This window comes from Trichomycterus rosablanca, chromosome 4, assembly GCF_030014385.1.
Source record: "Trichomycterus rosablanca isolate fTriRos1 chromosome 4, fTriRos1.hap1, whole genome shotgun sequence".
NCBI classification, from domain to species: domain Eukaryota; kingdom Metazoa; phylum Chordata; class Actinopteri; order Siluriformes; family Trichomycteridae; genus Trichomycterus; species Trichomycterus rosablanca.
This window is the reverse complement of record NC_085991.1, coordinates 23,773,982-23,792,226: the sequence shown is the minus strand read 5'-3', so window position 1 is coordinate 23,792,226 and position 18,245 is coordinate 23,773,982. Positions and strand designations below refer to the sequence as shown.

Below are 18,245 nucleotides of genomic sequence, written 5' to 3'. Positions count from 1 at the left end.
TCCTGTTTAGCAGGTTTATCTGACACAAAAACATTGGGAAACTTTCTAAATTAACCTACAGTCAAACAATAACATACAAATGCCATAATAGTTGATTTTAGGTATTAAAAGTATTTTTAGGTATTATTCAGCTTATTAGGATATGACATGTGCTGTCATAAAATACTGGTAACATAAACATGTTCAGCATAAAACCTGACATCAACTATTATGACCACTTATGACAGCATAGGTTAGAGCATAATAGCTTTATAATGTTCTATCAATTTTATTGTGGCAGATTCAAGTAAAAATATAAACGTATGCATAAACCTTTCAGTAAAAAGCCTTATGTTAAGCATATCCTTAAAAACTTAGATAAGGTAAGTGAACATTATCCATGTTGTGACTATGACTTGTACATGCTGAATGTGTAAACTAGCATTGGTTGTGTGTCAGTTGCATGTTATTAACACTAAAGCATTTTAAACTAAGTGTTTTTATAAACACTATTTTAGTTGTATTATAGACTGTATGTTCGTGCATATTCCCAGATCCATGAGAGCGAAGAGTACCATAAGCGTCTGAACGAGGATAACCTAATGCATACCCCAGAGTTTGTGATCAAGCCGCGCTCACACACTGTGTGGGAAAAACAGTGTGTGCGGCTGCACTGCACCGTTACAGGATGGCCTGAGCCACGAATTGTGTGGTAAGTACACAATACTTTAAAAGCAGTGCACATTTAATGCCCAAACTTTAATCCAATACTTGTATTTATTACATTAATGCACATAATTAGTAGCTTGTACTAACTGTAATCTTTTAAGATGACATTGTAGCCCCTTACAAACAGGACTTTAAACCTGCATAACTGCTGTCCTATTGTGTTTTTTCAGCAATCCTGTCATTACATTCATTGTAAATTGAACAATGCGTAGCTACATATCTGCATTTAACTGGATCCCAAATCGTGTAGTATTAAATAATAAAAACATTGATGGACTGATGTTAATTATAGTTATAGTTTGATTTACTTACTTTCACAATCATCATATTAGTCACTCTATTAGTTCAGTCTCTCTTAGAACATGACAGCAATTGTATGGTATACTTTTTCTATGGTGTTTGTACACAGCCACCATATCTTTTTGAACTGCAGCTAATGCAGCATTATTGAGCAGATCAGTGCATGCAATGCTCCCTTTATATACAAGGACCTTCAAAAAGTTTCAGCAATTTTATATTTTAATTGGAAACAGTGAGGGTGGGAGCAATAGTAATAGCAATAGCAAGCTGTAGCCTAGTGGTTAAGGTACTGGACTAGTAATCAGAAGGTTGCTGGTTCAAGCCCCACTACTGCCAGGTTGCAGCTGTTGGGTCCTTGAGCAAGGCCTTTAACCCTCAGTTGCTCAGACTGTATACTGTAACTGCAATGTAAGTCGCTTTGGATAAAGGCGTCTGCTAAATGCCGAAAATGTAAATGTAATTGGTCGTGTCTGAGAGACTGAGAGAGAGCTTATAGTTTGGATTTAGCACCATCTGATTTCCACCTTTTTGAACCGCTCAAAGAAGCTATAAGGGGAAGAAGATTTTCATGTGATGATGATGTGAAAGCAGCGGTGCATCAGTGGCTACAAGCTCAACCAAAAACATTTTTGCTGATGGCATTAAAAAGTTGGTACGATGCTAGAAAAATGCATGACTGTATAGAAAAGTAATGTTTTTGAAATTCTTAATAGATTTAAAAAGTGCGGAAAGTTTTTAAAGAACTCCTATATATGAGCCAAGATTACAAACTATGTTTAAGATTGTCAAGACACAAACGTGAATATGTTTTTGTATAGAATTATTTAAACATTAACATTAACGAAGCAGCTTTACAAAACTCTGCAAAAGTTGAAAACCCCCAAAAACCAAACCAGGGCAATGACAGCACAAAAAAACTAAATGGTCTAAAGATGGTGTACTAGCTTGTCACTACATTTAATGTGGTAATATGCAATTTTGGATATACAGTAGAACCATTATCAACAATTTTTTTTTTCTTTGTGGGAATTTAAAAGAAATTGCATTGTTTTGTCAATTTAAAACTGAATTAGCTTTTTTCCAATCAGTTCCCCTAATAAGTGTACTTTCCCACATTTTGAAATACTAATTCCTTAAAAAGTTTTTCAAATGTGTACTGTACTCCAGTATAATTCCTAATTTAAGTTATACAGAATGCATTTAAATGAGAATATACAGTATATTCTGTAATTTATAAAAGTTATTATTTTAAGTAATGTTGCTAAGTGCTGTTTTCTTCAGCTTTTTTTTTTTTTTTTTTTTTGCTTTGCTGTTTTAGCACTTCTTGGTCTTATTCATCCTGTCTTTTAAGTACTTATCTTTGTTCACGACTTCTTTATCTCCTTTCTTTTCTCTCTGTCTTGATTTTTCTTTCATGCCATCCTTGCCAACATGCAGGTATAAAAACAATGTCAGCATTGATCCCATGGCTAACCCTGGAAAGTACAAATTAGTGAGCAGCTACAATGTTCACTCTCTGGAAATCAACAGGTAATTGCACACATACACAGCAGCTTAATGACATATAGCTGTTACTTCCACTCATGTTAGCTGGAATTGTCTTGGCTTTTTATATTATGTGTATAGAACTTATTTAATGTATATAAAACATCCAACAATTAAAAAAATAACCAGCATTTGTGCTATGAATTTACTGATTTGCCAGAAAAACACAGTCACAGCATTTACTGCAATAATCTATCATGACCTTATATATTGTTTAATGGTAACAAACACTATACAATACAGTGTTTTACAATGCATCTTGGACATACACTGATCAGCCATAACAAACCACCTCCTTGTTTCTACACTGTCCATTTTATCAGCTCCACTTACCATATAGAAGCACTTTGTAGTTCTACAGTACAATTACTGACTGTAGTCCATCTGTTTCTATACATACTTTTATTAGCCTGCTTTCACCCTGTTCTTCAATGGTCAGGACTCTCCAAGGACCACCACAGAGCAGGTATTATTTGGGTGGTGGATGATTCTCAGCACTGCAGTGACAATGACATGGTGGTGGTGTGTTAGTGTGTGTTGTGCTGGTATGAGTGGATCAGACACAGCAGCGCTGCTGGAGTTTTTAAATACCGTGTCCACTCACTGTCCACTCTATTAGACACTCTTATCTAGTTGGTCCACCTTATAGATGTAAAGTCAGAGACGATCGCTCATCTATTGCTGCTGTTTGAGTTGGTCATCTTCTAGACCTTCATCAGTTGTCACAGGACGCTGCCCACGGGGCGCTGTTGGCTGGATATTTTTGGTTTGTGGACTATTCTCAGTCCAGCAGTGACAGTGAGGGGTTTAAAAACTCCATCAGCATTGCTGTGTCTTATTCACTTATACCAGCACAACACACACTAACACACCACCACCATGTCATTGTCACTGCAGTGCTGAGAATGATCCATCACCCAAATAATACCTGCTCCGTAGTGGTCCTGGGAGAGTCCTGACCATTGAAGAACAGCATGAAAGTGGGCCAACAAAGCATGCAGAGAAACAGATGGACAACAGTCAGTAATTGTAGAACTACAAAGTGCTTCTATATGGTAAGTGGAGCTGATAAACTGGACAAGGTGTGTAGAAACAAGGAGGGGGTTTTAATGTTACGACTGATAGGTGTATATTGAGTATGTAATCTGAATACTTGTATTCCATTACTGTCCAGTTCTACATATTAGTAAATTCTAACTGCCATAGTATACCAATGCATTCTAAATATTTACTGTTTCTCATAATAGACCATGGCATCCTATAAGGCAAAATAATATACTGTACACAACACGTAACTGTTGTACACTCATTTCCTGTGTCACGTAAACTTCTGTTGTTAATATTGTAACAAGAAGCTCATTCTCATAGTGCAATCTGTTTGTAACTGATACTTGATCCAGACATTTTACGGCCAGTCTCTTCATAACACATAGGTCATCTAAAATAAGCCACGCATCACTGAGATTACTATCTGCTTGGCCTTCATATCACTCACCTTTGTATTACAAGATATATTTTTAATTCTCCAACAGGAAACCAAACATTTATTAAATCATAAGGCTTACTGGCTTTCATTTACACATATCCTGTATGCATGTCACTAGATTCTGATGTAATCTAAAGCCAGAGATTATGTACTACATGATATTTTACTGCGTGTGTAAAGCAATCTGGCACTAGTGCTGATGATATCACTACCTGGGGTCTATTTCTGTCCTAGATTTCTTGGAACTCTTGAACCTTCTATGGTTCAATGAATTTCGATCAGACATAGTTTCCAGTGGATTACAGCACTTGTGTGCACATGGGTTTTCTCTAACATGTATGTAAGTTCTGTGTTACAGTGCAGTGTGTAAGTGGTCACGTCTCTCTGTTATTTTAGGTGTGACTTTGATGACACGGCGCAGTATCGTGTGTCTGCCATGAACAGCAAGGGGGAGCTTTCAGCTTTTGCATCAGTCGTTGTTAAAAGTATGTTAAAATGATCTTGTTTCCCTAAGTGCTTTAAGCTGCCTTAATATTTTATAGTTTCAGATAGCTCATTTTAAATACATCTTAAATAATCTAAAATTTTATACAGGATTATTTTAAATTAAAAGAGAAAAAGGGAAATACTTATATATTTATATAAGAAATACTAAATTATTAATTACTGTTAAAACATTGTGGCTGTCCACAAAACAAACCAAAATAAAGAAAAAAAATTACAACCCCAAATCAGAAAAAGTTGGGACAGCATGGACAATGCAAATAATAAAAAACACAGTGTTTCTTACATTTAATTGACTTTTATTTGATTGCAGACAGGATGAACCTGAGATATTTCATGTTTTATCTGCTCAACTTCATTTCATTTATTTATAAACATCCATTCCTGCATTTTAGGCCTGCAACACATTCCAAAAAAAGTTGGGACAGTAAAGCATTTACCACTTTGTAATGTTGCCATTCCTTTTCACCACACTTCAAAGACGTTTTGGCACCGAGGAGACCAAGTGACTTAGTGTTTCAGGTCTTATTTTGACTCATTCTCCCTGAAAAACACGTTGTGCGATGTGCAACAGTAGGCAGTCGTTGTTGTTGAATTTTCAACATTTCAGAATTCTCCACACATTCTCTATTGGGGACAGGTCAGGACTGCAGGCAGGCCAGTCCAGTAGCCGTACCCTCTTCTTCTACAGCCATGACTTTGTGATGTGTGCAGCATGTGGTTTTGCATTGTCTTGTTGAAAAATGCATGGACGTCCCTGGAAAAGATGACGTCTTGAAGGCAGCATATGTTACTCTAAGATCTCAATGTACTTTTCTGCATTAATGCTGCCATCACAGAAGTGTAAATGACCTTTGCCAAGTGCACTGACACAGCCCCATACCATTACAGACTCTGGCTTTTGGACTTGTTGCTGATAACAGTCTGGATGGTCCTTTCGTTGTTGGAGCACACGGTGTAAATTTTTTCCAAAAAAAGACCTGAAATGCAAATTCATCTGACCAAAATACACATTTCCACTGTGTGATGATCCATCCTAGATGCCTCCCAGCCCAGAGAAGTCGATGCCACTTCTGGACATGGTTAACATAAGGCTTCATTTTTGCACAATAAAGTTTTAAGTGGCATTTGTGCATGTAACTCTGTATTGTAGAGCTTGACAAAGGTTTGCCAAAGTAATCCCTCACCCATGTGGTTATATCAGCTATTGTTGAGTGACGGTTCTTGATGAAGTGTTGTCTGAGGGATCAGAAATCACAAGCGTTCAGCTTAAGCTTGCACCCTTGGCCTTTACACACTGAAATTCCTCCCGATTCCTTGAATCGTTTAATGATATTATGCACTGTAGAGAGAGAAATATGCAAATCCCTTCCAATCTTTCTTTGAGGTACATTGTTTTTAAACATTTCAATAATTTTCTCACACATTTGTTGACAAACTGGAGATCCTCTGATCATCTTTGCTCATTAAAAACTCAGCCTTTCCTGTATGCTGCTTTTGTACCAAATCATCATTTCATTTTTTTCACCTCATTACTAGCCCTAAATTGCACCCGTCCCAACTTTTTTTGGAATGTGTTGCAGGCCTGAAATGCAGGAATGGAGGTATATTAACAAATGAAATGAAGTTGAGCAGACAAAACATAAAATATATCAGGTTCAAACTGTCTGCAATCAAATAAAAGTCAAAGTAAATGTAAGAAACTCATTTTATTTGCATTTTCCATACTGTCCCAACTTTTTCTGATTTGGGGTTGTAAAAAATAGTAAAAAAACAAGTCATACAGGACAAGTCAGGCATCTAATCGTAGTGAAGCACAGATCTGGGGAAGCATATTTCTGAGACCACTTCAATCTATCATAAAGAAGTGGACAAAATATAAAACTATAACCACCCTGCTAGGCAGAGCCCCTCTGTCCACTTAAACTTATTAGCTATCATGACACCAGTTATCACTCTGTCACACCTGATGTGACTGAGGGCCATGTTTGCAGATGAACCAAACTGTGAATCTATGAATCTAAGGAGGGATTATGTTAGCAAAGGCATATCCTTGCTTTTAAAGAATTTGCAAACTGTTTTCATTAAAGGAACCAAAAGTGTTAAAGAAACATTGTGGTTTGATGAGACTAAAAGTCACATTAGCCATGTAAGACTTTCACCAATGTAAAATAAGTTGGTAGTAGCAACATGCTATGGGGATTTTTTAAACAACAGATTGTCAATCTAGTCTAATTGCTGAAAAAATGCAAGCGCAGTACAGAAAAATACTGGATAAAAAAAGCATGAACTGGGAAGGAGGTTTTTCTTTCAGGTCGACAGTAAACAAAGGCATTTTACCAAAGCAAGACTGGAGTGATTTAAAATAAAAAAGTTTTGCCCAGCTGGTCTGAGTCAGATCTGTGATCTTAACGCCACAGAACATCTGTGGCAAGACCTCAAAATGACTGTACACCATTGCTCCCCAATTAACCTGGCAAAACTTTGTTATTTTTTAAACACTAAACAGTAGTTTGTAAACAGTAACCAGCTAAAATTGTGTAAAATTGTTTAAGAATCATCCAAATCACCGAGGTGGCGCAGCGGGATATTCCGCTAGCACACCAGCGCCAAGATTCTGAACTCCTTGGTTTAAAACCACTGGTCAGCTGGTGAGCATAATTGGCGGTGCCTGCAGCAGACACTAATTGCCTACCATGTCTGCTAGAGCGGGATTACCGTTATGTCCTGGTTGTGAAAATCATTTTTGTTAAAACAAGTTGAGGGGGTGAATACTTTTTTTTTAATAAATGCCCAGATAAAAGCATACATTTGATAAATTAACTAATCTAGCAAAGAAATAGAGAGTAATGTTGAATCTATTATGCTGTGCATTTTTTTTTTTTACTTTGGACTGAATATATTTTGAATATTTACTACTTGTGATTTGATATATAGGATTCAAAGGTGAAGTTGATGAGTCTCTCCCAACTCCCAGACTATGTAAGTTTTACTGATCTGTTTAATGTCAGTATAAATCTGTGGGGACAGGGAACTGCCATGACCAATGATAAACAAAGGCCCAAAGCATGTGCCTTAAAGAAATATTTAAAAATAAAATATTTTTGTTTCTAGATTTGTATTGAATAGGCTTTAATACAAATAATTACTGTGCTCCCTGTACTGAGAAAACATGAATCCTTTTAAAAGGGAAAAGTTATGTTTGTCTATTTTTTACTAGGTAAAATGCTATGTATATACAGTATATGCTATGTCTCTCTAAAATACGAGTATAAGCTTCTGCATGCAATGGGCACTGATGCACCCCCAAACTATCACAAATGTGGGTTTTTTTCATTTTTGTTAGTAACAATCTGGATTTTTTTTTCATCTTTGATGTGGACTCGTCTGACCACAGAACATGTTTTCACTGTCTTTTGGTCCATCTCGGATGATTTCGGGATCAGTGAACTCAATGGTGTTTCTGCCCACAATTAATAAATTGCTTCTTCTTTGCATAATACAGCTTTAGGTTTTATTTCTTGATGCAGCGGTGGACTGTATTAACTGACAATGATTTTCCAAAGTGCACTCGAGCCCATGTGGCTATGTCCATTATGATAGCAAGACGGTTTCTCAAACAATACCACCTGAGGGCTTGATGGTAACGTGCATTTAGCAGCAGTTTCTGCCCTTTTCTCTGAGATTTTCACAGCATTCCTGGATTTTCATTATATTTATGAATCTTTGCAATCTTGCAATATTTTTTTCATATTTACAAAATACAATTAGGTAATATTTTTCAGTTGAATAAACATTTAGGCCTTTTAAGAAATTACAGATTTAAGACAAGAAAGACAAGAAAATTATTGTTTTCACCCATAATCCTTATTGTTTTTGTATATATATCCTTATGAAACTGTCCTTATTTTTATCTGTTCTTGGGATTTATTTTTTTAAATTGAGTTATTAAACAACAGATATTTTAAACATATTTACTCAGATTTATGAAATGAGCTTTGAGGAGAAATGGTAAAGTGCTACATGAGTAACAATTATTTTGTTTCCCATGTACTGGGTGCAGATAAGAAATGGTCCGGCTCGGAAGGTAACCAGGCTGAAGGTTTTTCGCGCTCTGCTCTAGTAGTACTGCATGTCCGGGTGGTCGTTTCACTTATTGATGTTTACATATAAAAAATGTGCACCATATCTGTGTAAGTGTCTGCATGAGGGTGTGCCTTTATAGAGCTGTCACTGCTGTATCAGAGGAGCACTTAAGTTTCACCAGCTTTTATTTTTAGCTTTGTGTAATCACCTGTTTTGCCTTAAATTCACAAATTTGCTTTCTCTTTTCACCATATTTAATGGCATATGTTCACTTTTTTTTGTTCTATATGGCAGTGGTACATTGTGTATATTTAGAGCTCTACATAAAATCATAGCCTGTGAGTGCTTTTTTTCTATCAATTTTTAAAGAATGCAGATATGTAATTTGCAGCATTGAATTGTCATATGTGTTACATCATTCCACATATAATCTAAAATAAGCATAATTGGCCTGCTTTTTAGTGGGATTGACGCCATTCATGTTTACCCTATCAATCAAATTGACATAAGAAAATGTTGTGCAACTTTGAGCTTCTGTATACAGTTCAGAAGCGGGCATTTAGTAACATTTAGTGCTCTTCTTCAAGCACATTGATCTGCACACTAAAATATAGTGGCTGGCCAAAATTATTTAGACACCTGACAACGAGCTTGCTGGAAAATCCATTTTAAAAACATATGGTCATAAAATAGAGTGACCTCTATGTGATCCTTTTAGTTATAACGACAGCCACTCTTTTGAGAAGGCTTCCTGCAAGACACTGAAGTATGTCTGTGGGAATTTGTCCCCATTCAGTGAAAAGAGCGTTTGTATGGCTGGGCACTGATGGTGGTCAAGAAAGCTTCAATTGATGTTCCAGTTAATTCCAAAGCTGTTTAGTGGTGCTGAGGTCAGTGCTCTGTATAGGCCACTAGAGTTTCTTTAAACCAAGCTTATCTTCATGTGTTTATGGACCTTGCTTTATGAACGTGGGCACAGTCATGCTGGAACAGAACAGGAAAGCAATTTCCCAAAGTTAGAAGCATATAATCATCTTTAAAAAATTGGTTTATTACACCTGTTAGCACTTGTTATTGCTAACATGAGTACATGAACTCAACATTTAGAATGGGTGGGTATTCTATTACTTTTTGTCCATATAGTGTATCATACAGTAAGCTTGCACTAGTTCTAAATCTCTCAGACTATGTAAAAGATGTAAGTTTTTTTTTTTTTAGAGCCACTACCTACCTGCAGGTGGGCTGGCTATTTTAAGCTTCCTCTGTATGTGTATCTTGCTACATTTACATGATTAACTAGTTAATCATGTGTATCCTGACTACTGTTTAAATGAGATTTCATGGTTACACAAGTACCATTGCCATGTTACCACAGTATTGTACACTTTCTGATCTCAGTCATCTTTGTTATCTCTATTGCTCTGTAGAACACAGTGCAGCACTGAGTACCACAAGGTGGTAGCTATTGTTAACACATTATTGATGGAATATTTATTGTGTGTGTCAGTGCCCTGCCTTGAGTATGGAGTGACTTTCGAAACCCATATTGTGGAGAAGTTTGGTGTGTCCTTCGGGTGTGAGGGAGAGACTATGAGTCTGGGCTGCTCTGTTATCATCTACCCAATGCTGCAGCGCTTCCAGCCTGAGATTGAGTGGTACAGAGATGGTGAGTGAACATACATACAAACATTACATGCATGTTTAAACTATGTTGTAAAGGGCCTCATTAAAAAAAGGTGTCCAACCAACAATCTCCTCTTCAAAACCAATCCCCTTATCCCCTTACCACCACCAGCTGTGAATTTCCCACATTTGCAATATGACAAGTGTGGGAAAATTGTTTCCGGACTTCCCAGACAAACATGGAGTGACTTATTTTTATTAACACATTGCTGATGTGTTAAGTCTTATTACATCTCAGTTAAAACCACTCAACCACTTGTTTACCACTCAAGTTTAAATCCCAAATTTTTAGTTTTGTTTGCTGTGTCTTGTTGGTGTTGACTTGATTCCCCCAAACCTTTTTTTCATCATTAAACATTATTTGTTTGTTAAGAAAATATGCAATTTATTTAAAAGTTAAATTTGAGCCGCTCAGGTGGTGCAGCGGTAAAGTACGCTAGCGCACCAGAGTTGGGATCTCGAATACATCGTATCGAATCTCAGCTCTGCCTTCTGACTGGGCAGGGCGGCAGCATGAACAACGATTGGCTGTTGTTCAGGGTTGGGGTAAGAAGTCGGATCATAGGTCCTCATAACTGGTGCAACTGTGGCCCCTGCTGGCTGACTGATGGCGCCTGCACAGGGCTGAGGCATAATGCAGATGGGGGTGTGGCCCTCCGTACACAGTGCCCATTTGTGTATGAACTCGACTCGTGCAGGTGAAAAATGCAGTCTGTACTGACTGTATGTGCCGGAGGGGGCGTACGTCAGTTGAGAGGCGTCCTCAGTCAGCATTGAAGGGTCGAATCAGTATAGAGGACACATGCAGGGTAATTTGACATGACTAGATTAGGGGTGAAAATTGGGAAAAAAGTGGGATAAAAAACAAAAAGTTAAATTTTCTTGTATGCTGTTAAAATCATTAACTGCGCAATGCTGGAACATGTGTTTGTGTGTAATTTATAGATAAGCTGCTGGTGCCATCGAAGTGGGTTCAGATGCACTGGAGTGGAAACAGAGCCACACTGACGCTCACACACCTTAACAAAGAGGACGAAGGACTGTACACACTCCGAGTCATCACAAAGTCTAGCTTTGAGTCACATTCAGCCTATGTCTTCGTCCGAGGTAGGGTCTGGCCTAATACTAATACTGTATATTACTACTACTGTATATCATATGCACCTGAGTTTGGCACCCACTGCCTCATAAAGAGTAGGCAAAAAGCTATAATATAACACTATGCACTATGTAATTAGCGTATGGTAGGTAGATTTTTGTTGGCTCACATTTTACACTAAATAGTAAACACAGATCTCTCATTGCTACTTTTGTTTTTGGAACTACACCAGAGCAGCTTCCACAGGAACAATGACTTTTTAAACACATGATAAAAGTCTAAACATGTTGCTTCTAAATTATGTTAATGATATAATTACAATTGCTTAGCATATTGACCATTTCACTGATGATAATGATCTGAAACCTATAACAGCTTTGCCAATTCTATTACGTAGAGCAAGCCACAACCACTGAATTCAGAGCAAAATGAAAAGCAGTGGTCTAAGAGCACAGCCCCAGTGGTGTTCTAAATGCAGTGTTGCTAGCCAGGAGGTCCAGGTTCCTTTTATAGACAAAGATTAGGTCTAGCAAGTTGAGTCCCTTGGGATGACTGTATTGAATCCTGAAACAAAAGCAGTGAACACATCTTTATTTATAGACGTCTATTTTGTCCATGTGTTCAGAGCCAGGTGAAGTGGACTGGGTATATGGTTGTCTGTAAACTGCCTGGAGTCAAACCTTTTCTGCAGGAGGTTACTTAAACCCCATGTGTGATCAAAGACTTGTAGTCAGTTAGCCAACCCACTTTAATTCTAAATTATATACAGCTATGTTAAAATGAATTTGCGATTTTTGCTGTTACTGCTATTTGTCACATTCATGTTTCAGATCTTCCAACTAATTTTAATATAAAACACAACATGAGTAAACTCAAAATGCAACTTTTAAATGATTCATTTCATTTATTAAAGATAAAACCTATATTACCCATGTAAAAAAGTGAGTTGCCCCCTAAAACTAACAACTGGATGTGCCTCCCTTGGACATAACAACTGTAGTCAAATGTTTACAGTAACTAGACTCAGTAACTAAGTCTTTTACATTGTTGTGGAGGAATTTTGGCCACTCTTCTTTGTAGAATGTACTTTAATTCAGCTACATTAGATGGTTTTTTAGCATGAACTGCTTGTTTCAATGAGATTCACTTTACTGTTTAATTATTTAATTACTATTCAATCTTTACACTAAAACTATACCTCATGCATCATTACAGTTACCAGTTATTCATTTTATGTAAATTACAAGAAATACTCAGTTCTAGCTTTTCTGTTTGCTTTTGTTTTGTACTGTTAATTATCTGTTGTATTATGCTACTATCTATCTATCTATCTGTCTATCTGTCTCTCTATCTATCGATTCATGTCAGGACTTCAACTCAGTCCCCCCAAAACCTTCATTCTGGGGTGGCGTTTGTGTTTTGAATCATTGTCCTGCTGCATAGCCTATCTGTGCTTAAGCTTTAGGTGACAAAATGACAGGCAGACATTCTACTTTACAATTTTCTGATAGCAGAATTCATGGTTCTGTCAATTATAACAAGTCAACCAGGTCCTGCTGAAGCAAAGAACCACATGACCACATTACACCACAAACATTCCACCTTTCACTCATCAGTCTATAGAATATTCTCCCAAAAGTCATGGGGTCATCTAGATGTTCTTTGGGGCAAATACAAAATTTTTTGCATTTTCTCCCCATTTTCTTCCCAATTTAGCACACTCAATTTTTTCTTCTGCTGCTGAGGGTTTCCTGATTGCATCCGAGGAGAGCATGTCGCTGTACACGCCTCTTCCGACACGTGCACAGCCCTCCTCTTCTCGCCCCTGAATTCTGCACAGGCATTTCTTCCACCAGTCAGGGTCCTTACACAGCGTATGAAGACCCACCCACCCACAAATAGTTAGCCCCCCGCAGATACTGTGACCAATTAGTATCTGCTGAAGGCACTGCCAATAATGCCCGCTAGATGGCACCCAGCTGACCAGTGGCAACACCGAGTTTCGAACCGAGGAGTTCAGAATCTCGGTGCTGGTGTGCTAGCGGAAAATCCTGCTGCGCCACCTGGGTGCCCCACAATGAGCTTTTGTGTTATTTTTGGTCAGCAGTTGGTTTGCCCCTTGCAACTCTCTGGATGCCATTTTTGGCCAGTGTCTTTCTTTTTGTGGAATCATGTACATTGACCTTAACACCTCAACTGTGGAAAGTGGAAGCTACAGAGGTTTAGATGTTTTTCCGATTCTATTGTGACCTCCTGGACGAATTGTTGATGTGTTCTTGATGAAATATTAGTAGACCAGCCATCCCTAGAAAGGTTCACCACTGTTTCAAGTTTTCCCCATTTGTGGATAATGTTTGCTGGAATCTTAGAGCCTTAGCAATGGCATTGTAACCCTTTCCAGACTCTAGATTTAAACCTCCTAAGAATGTAGAATAATCTGCTGCTTTCTAAGACCTTCTAGTCTGCTTCACATGCCAGACAGTTTTTTAAGTGATGTTTAGATTCAACAGGTCTGGCAGTAATCTTAGGTAAGCCTGGGTGAGGCTAGTGAAATTGAACTCACTTGTAAATTGAATTTGGTTGACTGGTTGATAGCCAAGGGGCAGTCACTTTTTCCACATAGGACCACATAGGGTTTAACAGCATTTTTACTTAAATAAATACATATTTTTAAAATGTTAAAAGATAAATCTTATCAAAATAAATCTTATCAAAATATTGGGTTTACTTGGCTTATTTTTATCTAATGTTAAAAGTAGTTTGTACTGTACTGTGTACTAAATTGTGTTTCAGAACAGTGTTTTAGATTATTTGACATGGTATTTTTGTTTTACAAGTTTGGTTAATTATAAATAGTACAAAAATAGTAAGACTGTCACAGTGTACATTTTTAAAAATTGTGAAATCCCTAATATGTACCTGTAACAAAACCAGTACAATACAGTTAAGTTTAGTCTTTGTGTATATGTGTGTTTGTGTGGGACCATTTGCAGCTGACAGTTTCAACCCCTTCACAATGGACCAAATTTAGAGCATACAGCTTTTCCACATACAAATGCCCAGACGTACACATAGAGTGACCCAGCTGCTGTGGAACAAATCATGACAAGCCTTCTGTTATGTTCAATGACCTCATGGAGGTCCAGCATACAGGATTAAATGCATTATGGGTCTGTGTGCATTGTGCTCTGTAAATTCCATAGTTTTAGTTCTTTGTAAGACTGAATGTTAGATTCCAGGAACACATTGTGGCAGAATGTAGTAGAGTATAAACACAAGGGAATGTTATCATAGGTAATATAAAAGATTTTCACAGATCATGTATTAGAATTTAAAGAGCTCCTAAATGTAAGAGCTTATATCTTTAACGCTCCTGTTAGGTCTCATGTTTCATTCTAAGTTTGTTCCTATCTGCTAAGCATAGGTAACTGGGCCTGGGTGCAGGATTAAGTAGCAATGAGAAGCCTCTGGAGTAACCTTCTATAATTCCTGGTAAATCCTACATGGAGTAAATACATGGAATTTAGCAGCACAATGTTGTGTGTACTGTATGCATACATCTTTTTACTAAACAGCTAAAACTCCTAAGCAGAATTATTGCTGTATTCATGTGTTGTTGTGTGCTTTGTGTATAACTGACTCTGTTTATACACCGATCAGCCATAACATTAAACATTAAAACCACCTCCTTGTTTCTACACACACTGTCCATTTTACTAGCTCCACTTACCATATAGGAGCAATTTGTAGTTCTACAATTACTGACTGTAGTCCATCTATTTCTCTATATACCTTTTTAGCCTGCTTTAACCCTGTTCTTCAATAGTTAGGAGCCCTACAGGACCACCACAGAGTAGGTATTATTTAGGTGGTGGATCATTCTCAGCACTGCAGTTACAATGACATGGTGGTGGTGTGTTAGTCTGTGTTGTGCTGGTATGAGTGGATCAGACACAGCAGTTTTTAAATACCGTGTCCACTCACTGTCCACTCTATTAGACACTCCTACCTAGTTGGTCCACCTTGTAGATGTAAAGTCAGAGACGATCGCTCATCTATTGCTGCTGTTTGAGTTGGTCATTTCTAGACCTTCATCAGTGGTCACAGGACGCTGCCCATGGGGCGCTGTTGGCTGCATGTTTTTGGTTGGTGGACTATTCTTGTGACAGTGAGGTGTTTAAAAACTCCAGCAGCACTGCTGTGTCTTATTCACTCATACCAGCACAACACACACTAACACACCACCACCATGTCAGTGTCACTGCAGTGCTGAGAATGACTCACCACCCAAATAATACCTGCTCTTTGGTGGTCCTGTGGGGGTCCTGACCATTGAAGAACAGCATGAAAGGGGGCCAACAAAGCATGCAGAGAAACAGATGGACTACTATATCCTACTATATAAGTAGGATATACTACATATAGGATATACTACATATAGTAGGATATACTACTATAGTAGACTACTATATAAGTGGAGCTGATAAAATGAACAGTGAGTGTAGAAACAAGGAAGTGGTTTTAATGTTATGGCTGATCGGTGTATAACTGATATAATAGTGGTATGTGTATTTATAAAACCATAACTAATTTGTTGTGTGTGTTGTAGATTCTGATGCAGAGCTTGAAGGGGCCCCAGGTGCTCCACTAGATGTGTTTTGTCAGGATGCTAATAAAGATTATGTCATTGTTACATGGAAACAGCCTGCTGTGGATGGAGGCAGCTCCATTCTGGGCTATTTCGTGGACAGGTGAGTATTATTAATGGTTAATAAAGGGTAAAGGAACTCAAAAATCTGGGTCATTAAACTGTCATTTAACGTTAAGTGGAAATTTATTAAAGCCTAAAACTTCTTTCCCCGTGCTAAAATCATAACAGTAATGCACGGTCTCGAGTGGCTTATTGCTTTTATAAAACGGCGGTCAACATAAAATATAATAAATACAACAATGTTTAATTCATAAATGTATTTATTGTGTATAAACTTACAATAAAGCATTCTTCCGCGACGCAAAATAGTTCGATTAACAGTGTTGCTAGGCAACATGAGGGCGAAAATAACATTAACTTTTTCTATTCAGTGGCGTATTAATGTGGAATGATGTGAGGTGGTCCTAGGTGTGCGTTTATCGGGGATTTTACAACGGCTTCGAACGCGGCTCAGCCAATCAGATTTTAGGACCGGAACTATCCGTTTTATAAATGAACATTTTAGTCTTTTTAGAAGTGTCCTAGTCTACTTGTTAAAACTTTAAGAGTACCCACAGTAGCCTTTAATAGATATTCACAAGTACATAGGTATACACAGACGAGGCATAACATTACAACCACTGAAAGGTGAAGTGAATAACACTGATTATCTCTTCATCACGGCACCTGTTAGTGGGTGGGATATATTAGGCAGCAAGTGAACATTTTATCCTCAAAGTTGATGTGTTAGAAGCAGGAAAAATGAAAAAGATTTGCGAGTTTGACAAGGGCCAAATTGTGATGGCTAGATGACTGGGTCAGAGCATCTCCAAAACTGCAGCTCTTGTGGGGTGTTCCCGGTCTGAAGTGGTCAGTATCTATCAAAAGTGGTCCAAGGAAGGAACAGTGGTAAACCGGCGACAGGGTCATGGGTGGCCAAGGCTCATTGATGCACGTGGGGAGCGAAGGCTGGCCCGTGTGGTCTGATCCAACAGATGAGCTACTGTAGCTCAAATTGCTAAAGACGTTAATGCTGGTTCTGATAGAAAGGTGTCAGACTCCATGCCTCGAAGAGTCAGGACTGTTTTGGCAGCAAAAGGGGGACCAACACAATATTAGGAAGGTGGTCATAATGTTATGCCTAATCGGTGTATAAAGCAGACTTAAAAATTCTTATGTTGAGACACCCAGCACACCACTGCTGTTCTGGACAGACACTCAAACTGGCAAAATTGGCCTTAGCAAGATGAAGGTCAAACGGAATTCACTGCGGCTGTGCAATTGCAACCTCTGCTGTTAATTCATAGTGTCTCTCTCCATGAGAGGTATGGGTTGTTTTCTTCAGGTTTAAATCTCAGTGGTGCTACTTAATTGTCTGTGTGTGAGGGTGGCCGAAGCCCTGCTATTTTTGCCTTGCGTCTAGTGTTTCTTGGTGGAACTGGGTTTGCTGTGACTCCGACCAGGATAAAGCAGTTGATAAAGATAAACTAATAATAATAAATAAATAAAGGCATTTTCACTAGTGCCCTCTGACATTTGACCCCCACTATTTGTAAAATGATTAATTGAACCTTTTATATTTTAAAGGTAAGCATCAATCATTTGACATTTAACTAATAAAAATGTAACTGCACATAATGCTTTTTACAATTCTACTAGTATAATTTTGTTAAAAACATGTTAGGCTGAAATGTCCTGCCATATCTGTAGTCATTTTGTAACCGTTTTATGTAGTAAAGCTCAGAACTGATATTTGTTCCTCTATTTATTTCTCACCTTCTTATTTCATCTCAAGGTGTGAAGTTGGCACCACACACTGGATTCAGTGCAATGACACTCCAGTTAAGTTTGCCCGCTTTCCTGTTACCGGCTTGGTCGAAGGCCGCAGCTATACTTTCCGTGTGCGTGCTGTGAATAAGTGTGGCATGAGTTATCCCTCTCGGGTGTCCGAACCTGTGGCAGCCATGGACCCTGCTGACCGTGCACGCAAAGGTCTGGATATACAATCTTGTTATACTATACTAATTAGAGCATATTGGTGTTTCCATTCCACAGTTTTTTTTTGTTTAATATGCATTTTAAAACCAAAATTAAAACAGGTCATTCACTATAAAAAGCCTAGGCACAAGTAAATTACCCTGATG

The 18,245-nt window shown here is 38.0% G+C and overlaps 1 protein-coding gene across 4 annotated transcripts in view; it reads left to right on the top strand.

The window, feature by feature from the left end:
• The window catches only part of myom1b (myomesin 1b), a 64,313-nt gene that overhangs the window by 15,793 nt on the left and 30,275 nt on the right, over nucleotides 1-18,245 (top strand). For all 4 annotated transcript variants that reach the window (XM_062994018.1, XM_062994020.1, XM_062994017.1 and 1 more), the window contains 8 exons: nucleotides 534-691; nucleotides 2,446-2,538; nucleotides 4,436-4,524; nucleotides 7,481-7,525; nucleotides 10,137-10,295; nucleotides 11,258-11,419; nucleotides 16,021-16,162; nucleotides 17,897-18,093. In XM_062994018.1, the coding sequence (XP_062850088.1) occupies nucleotides 534-691; nucleotides 2,446-2,538; nucleotides 4,436-4,524; nucleotides 7,481-7,525; nucleotides 10,137-10,295; nucleotides 11,258-11,419; nucleotides 16,021-16,162; nucleotides 17,897-18,093 (1,045 nt within the window). The remainder of the gene's footprint in view (nucleotides 1-533; nucleotides 692-2,445; nucleotides 2,539-4,435; nucleotides 4,525-7,480; nucleotides 7,526-10,136; nucleotides 10,296-11,257; nucleotides 11,420-16,020; nucleotides 16,163-17,896; nucleotides 18,094-18,245) is intronic.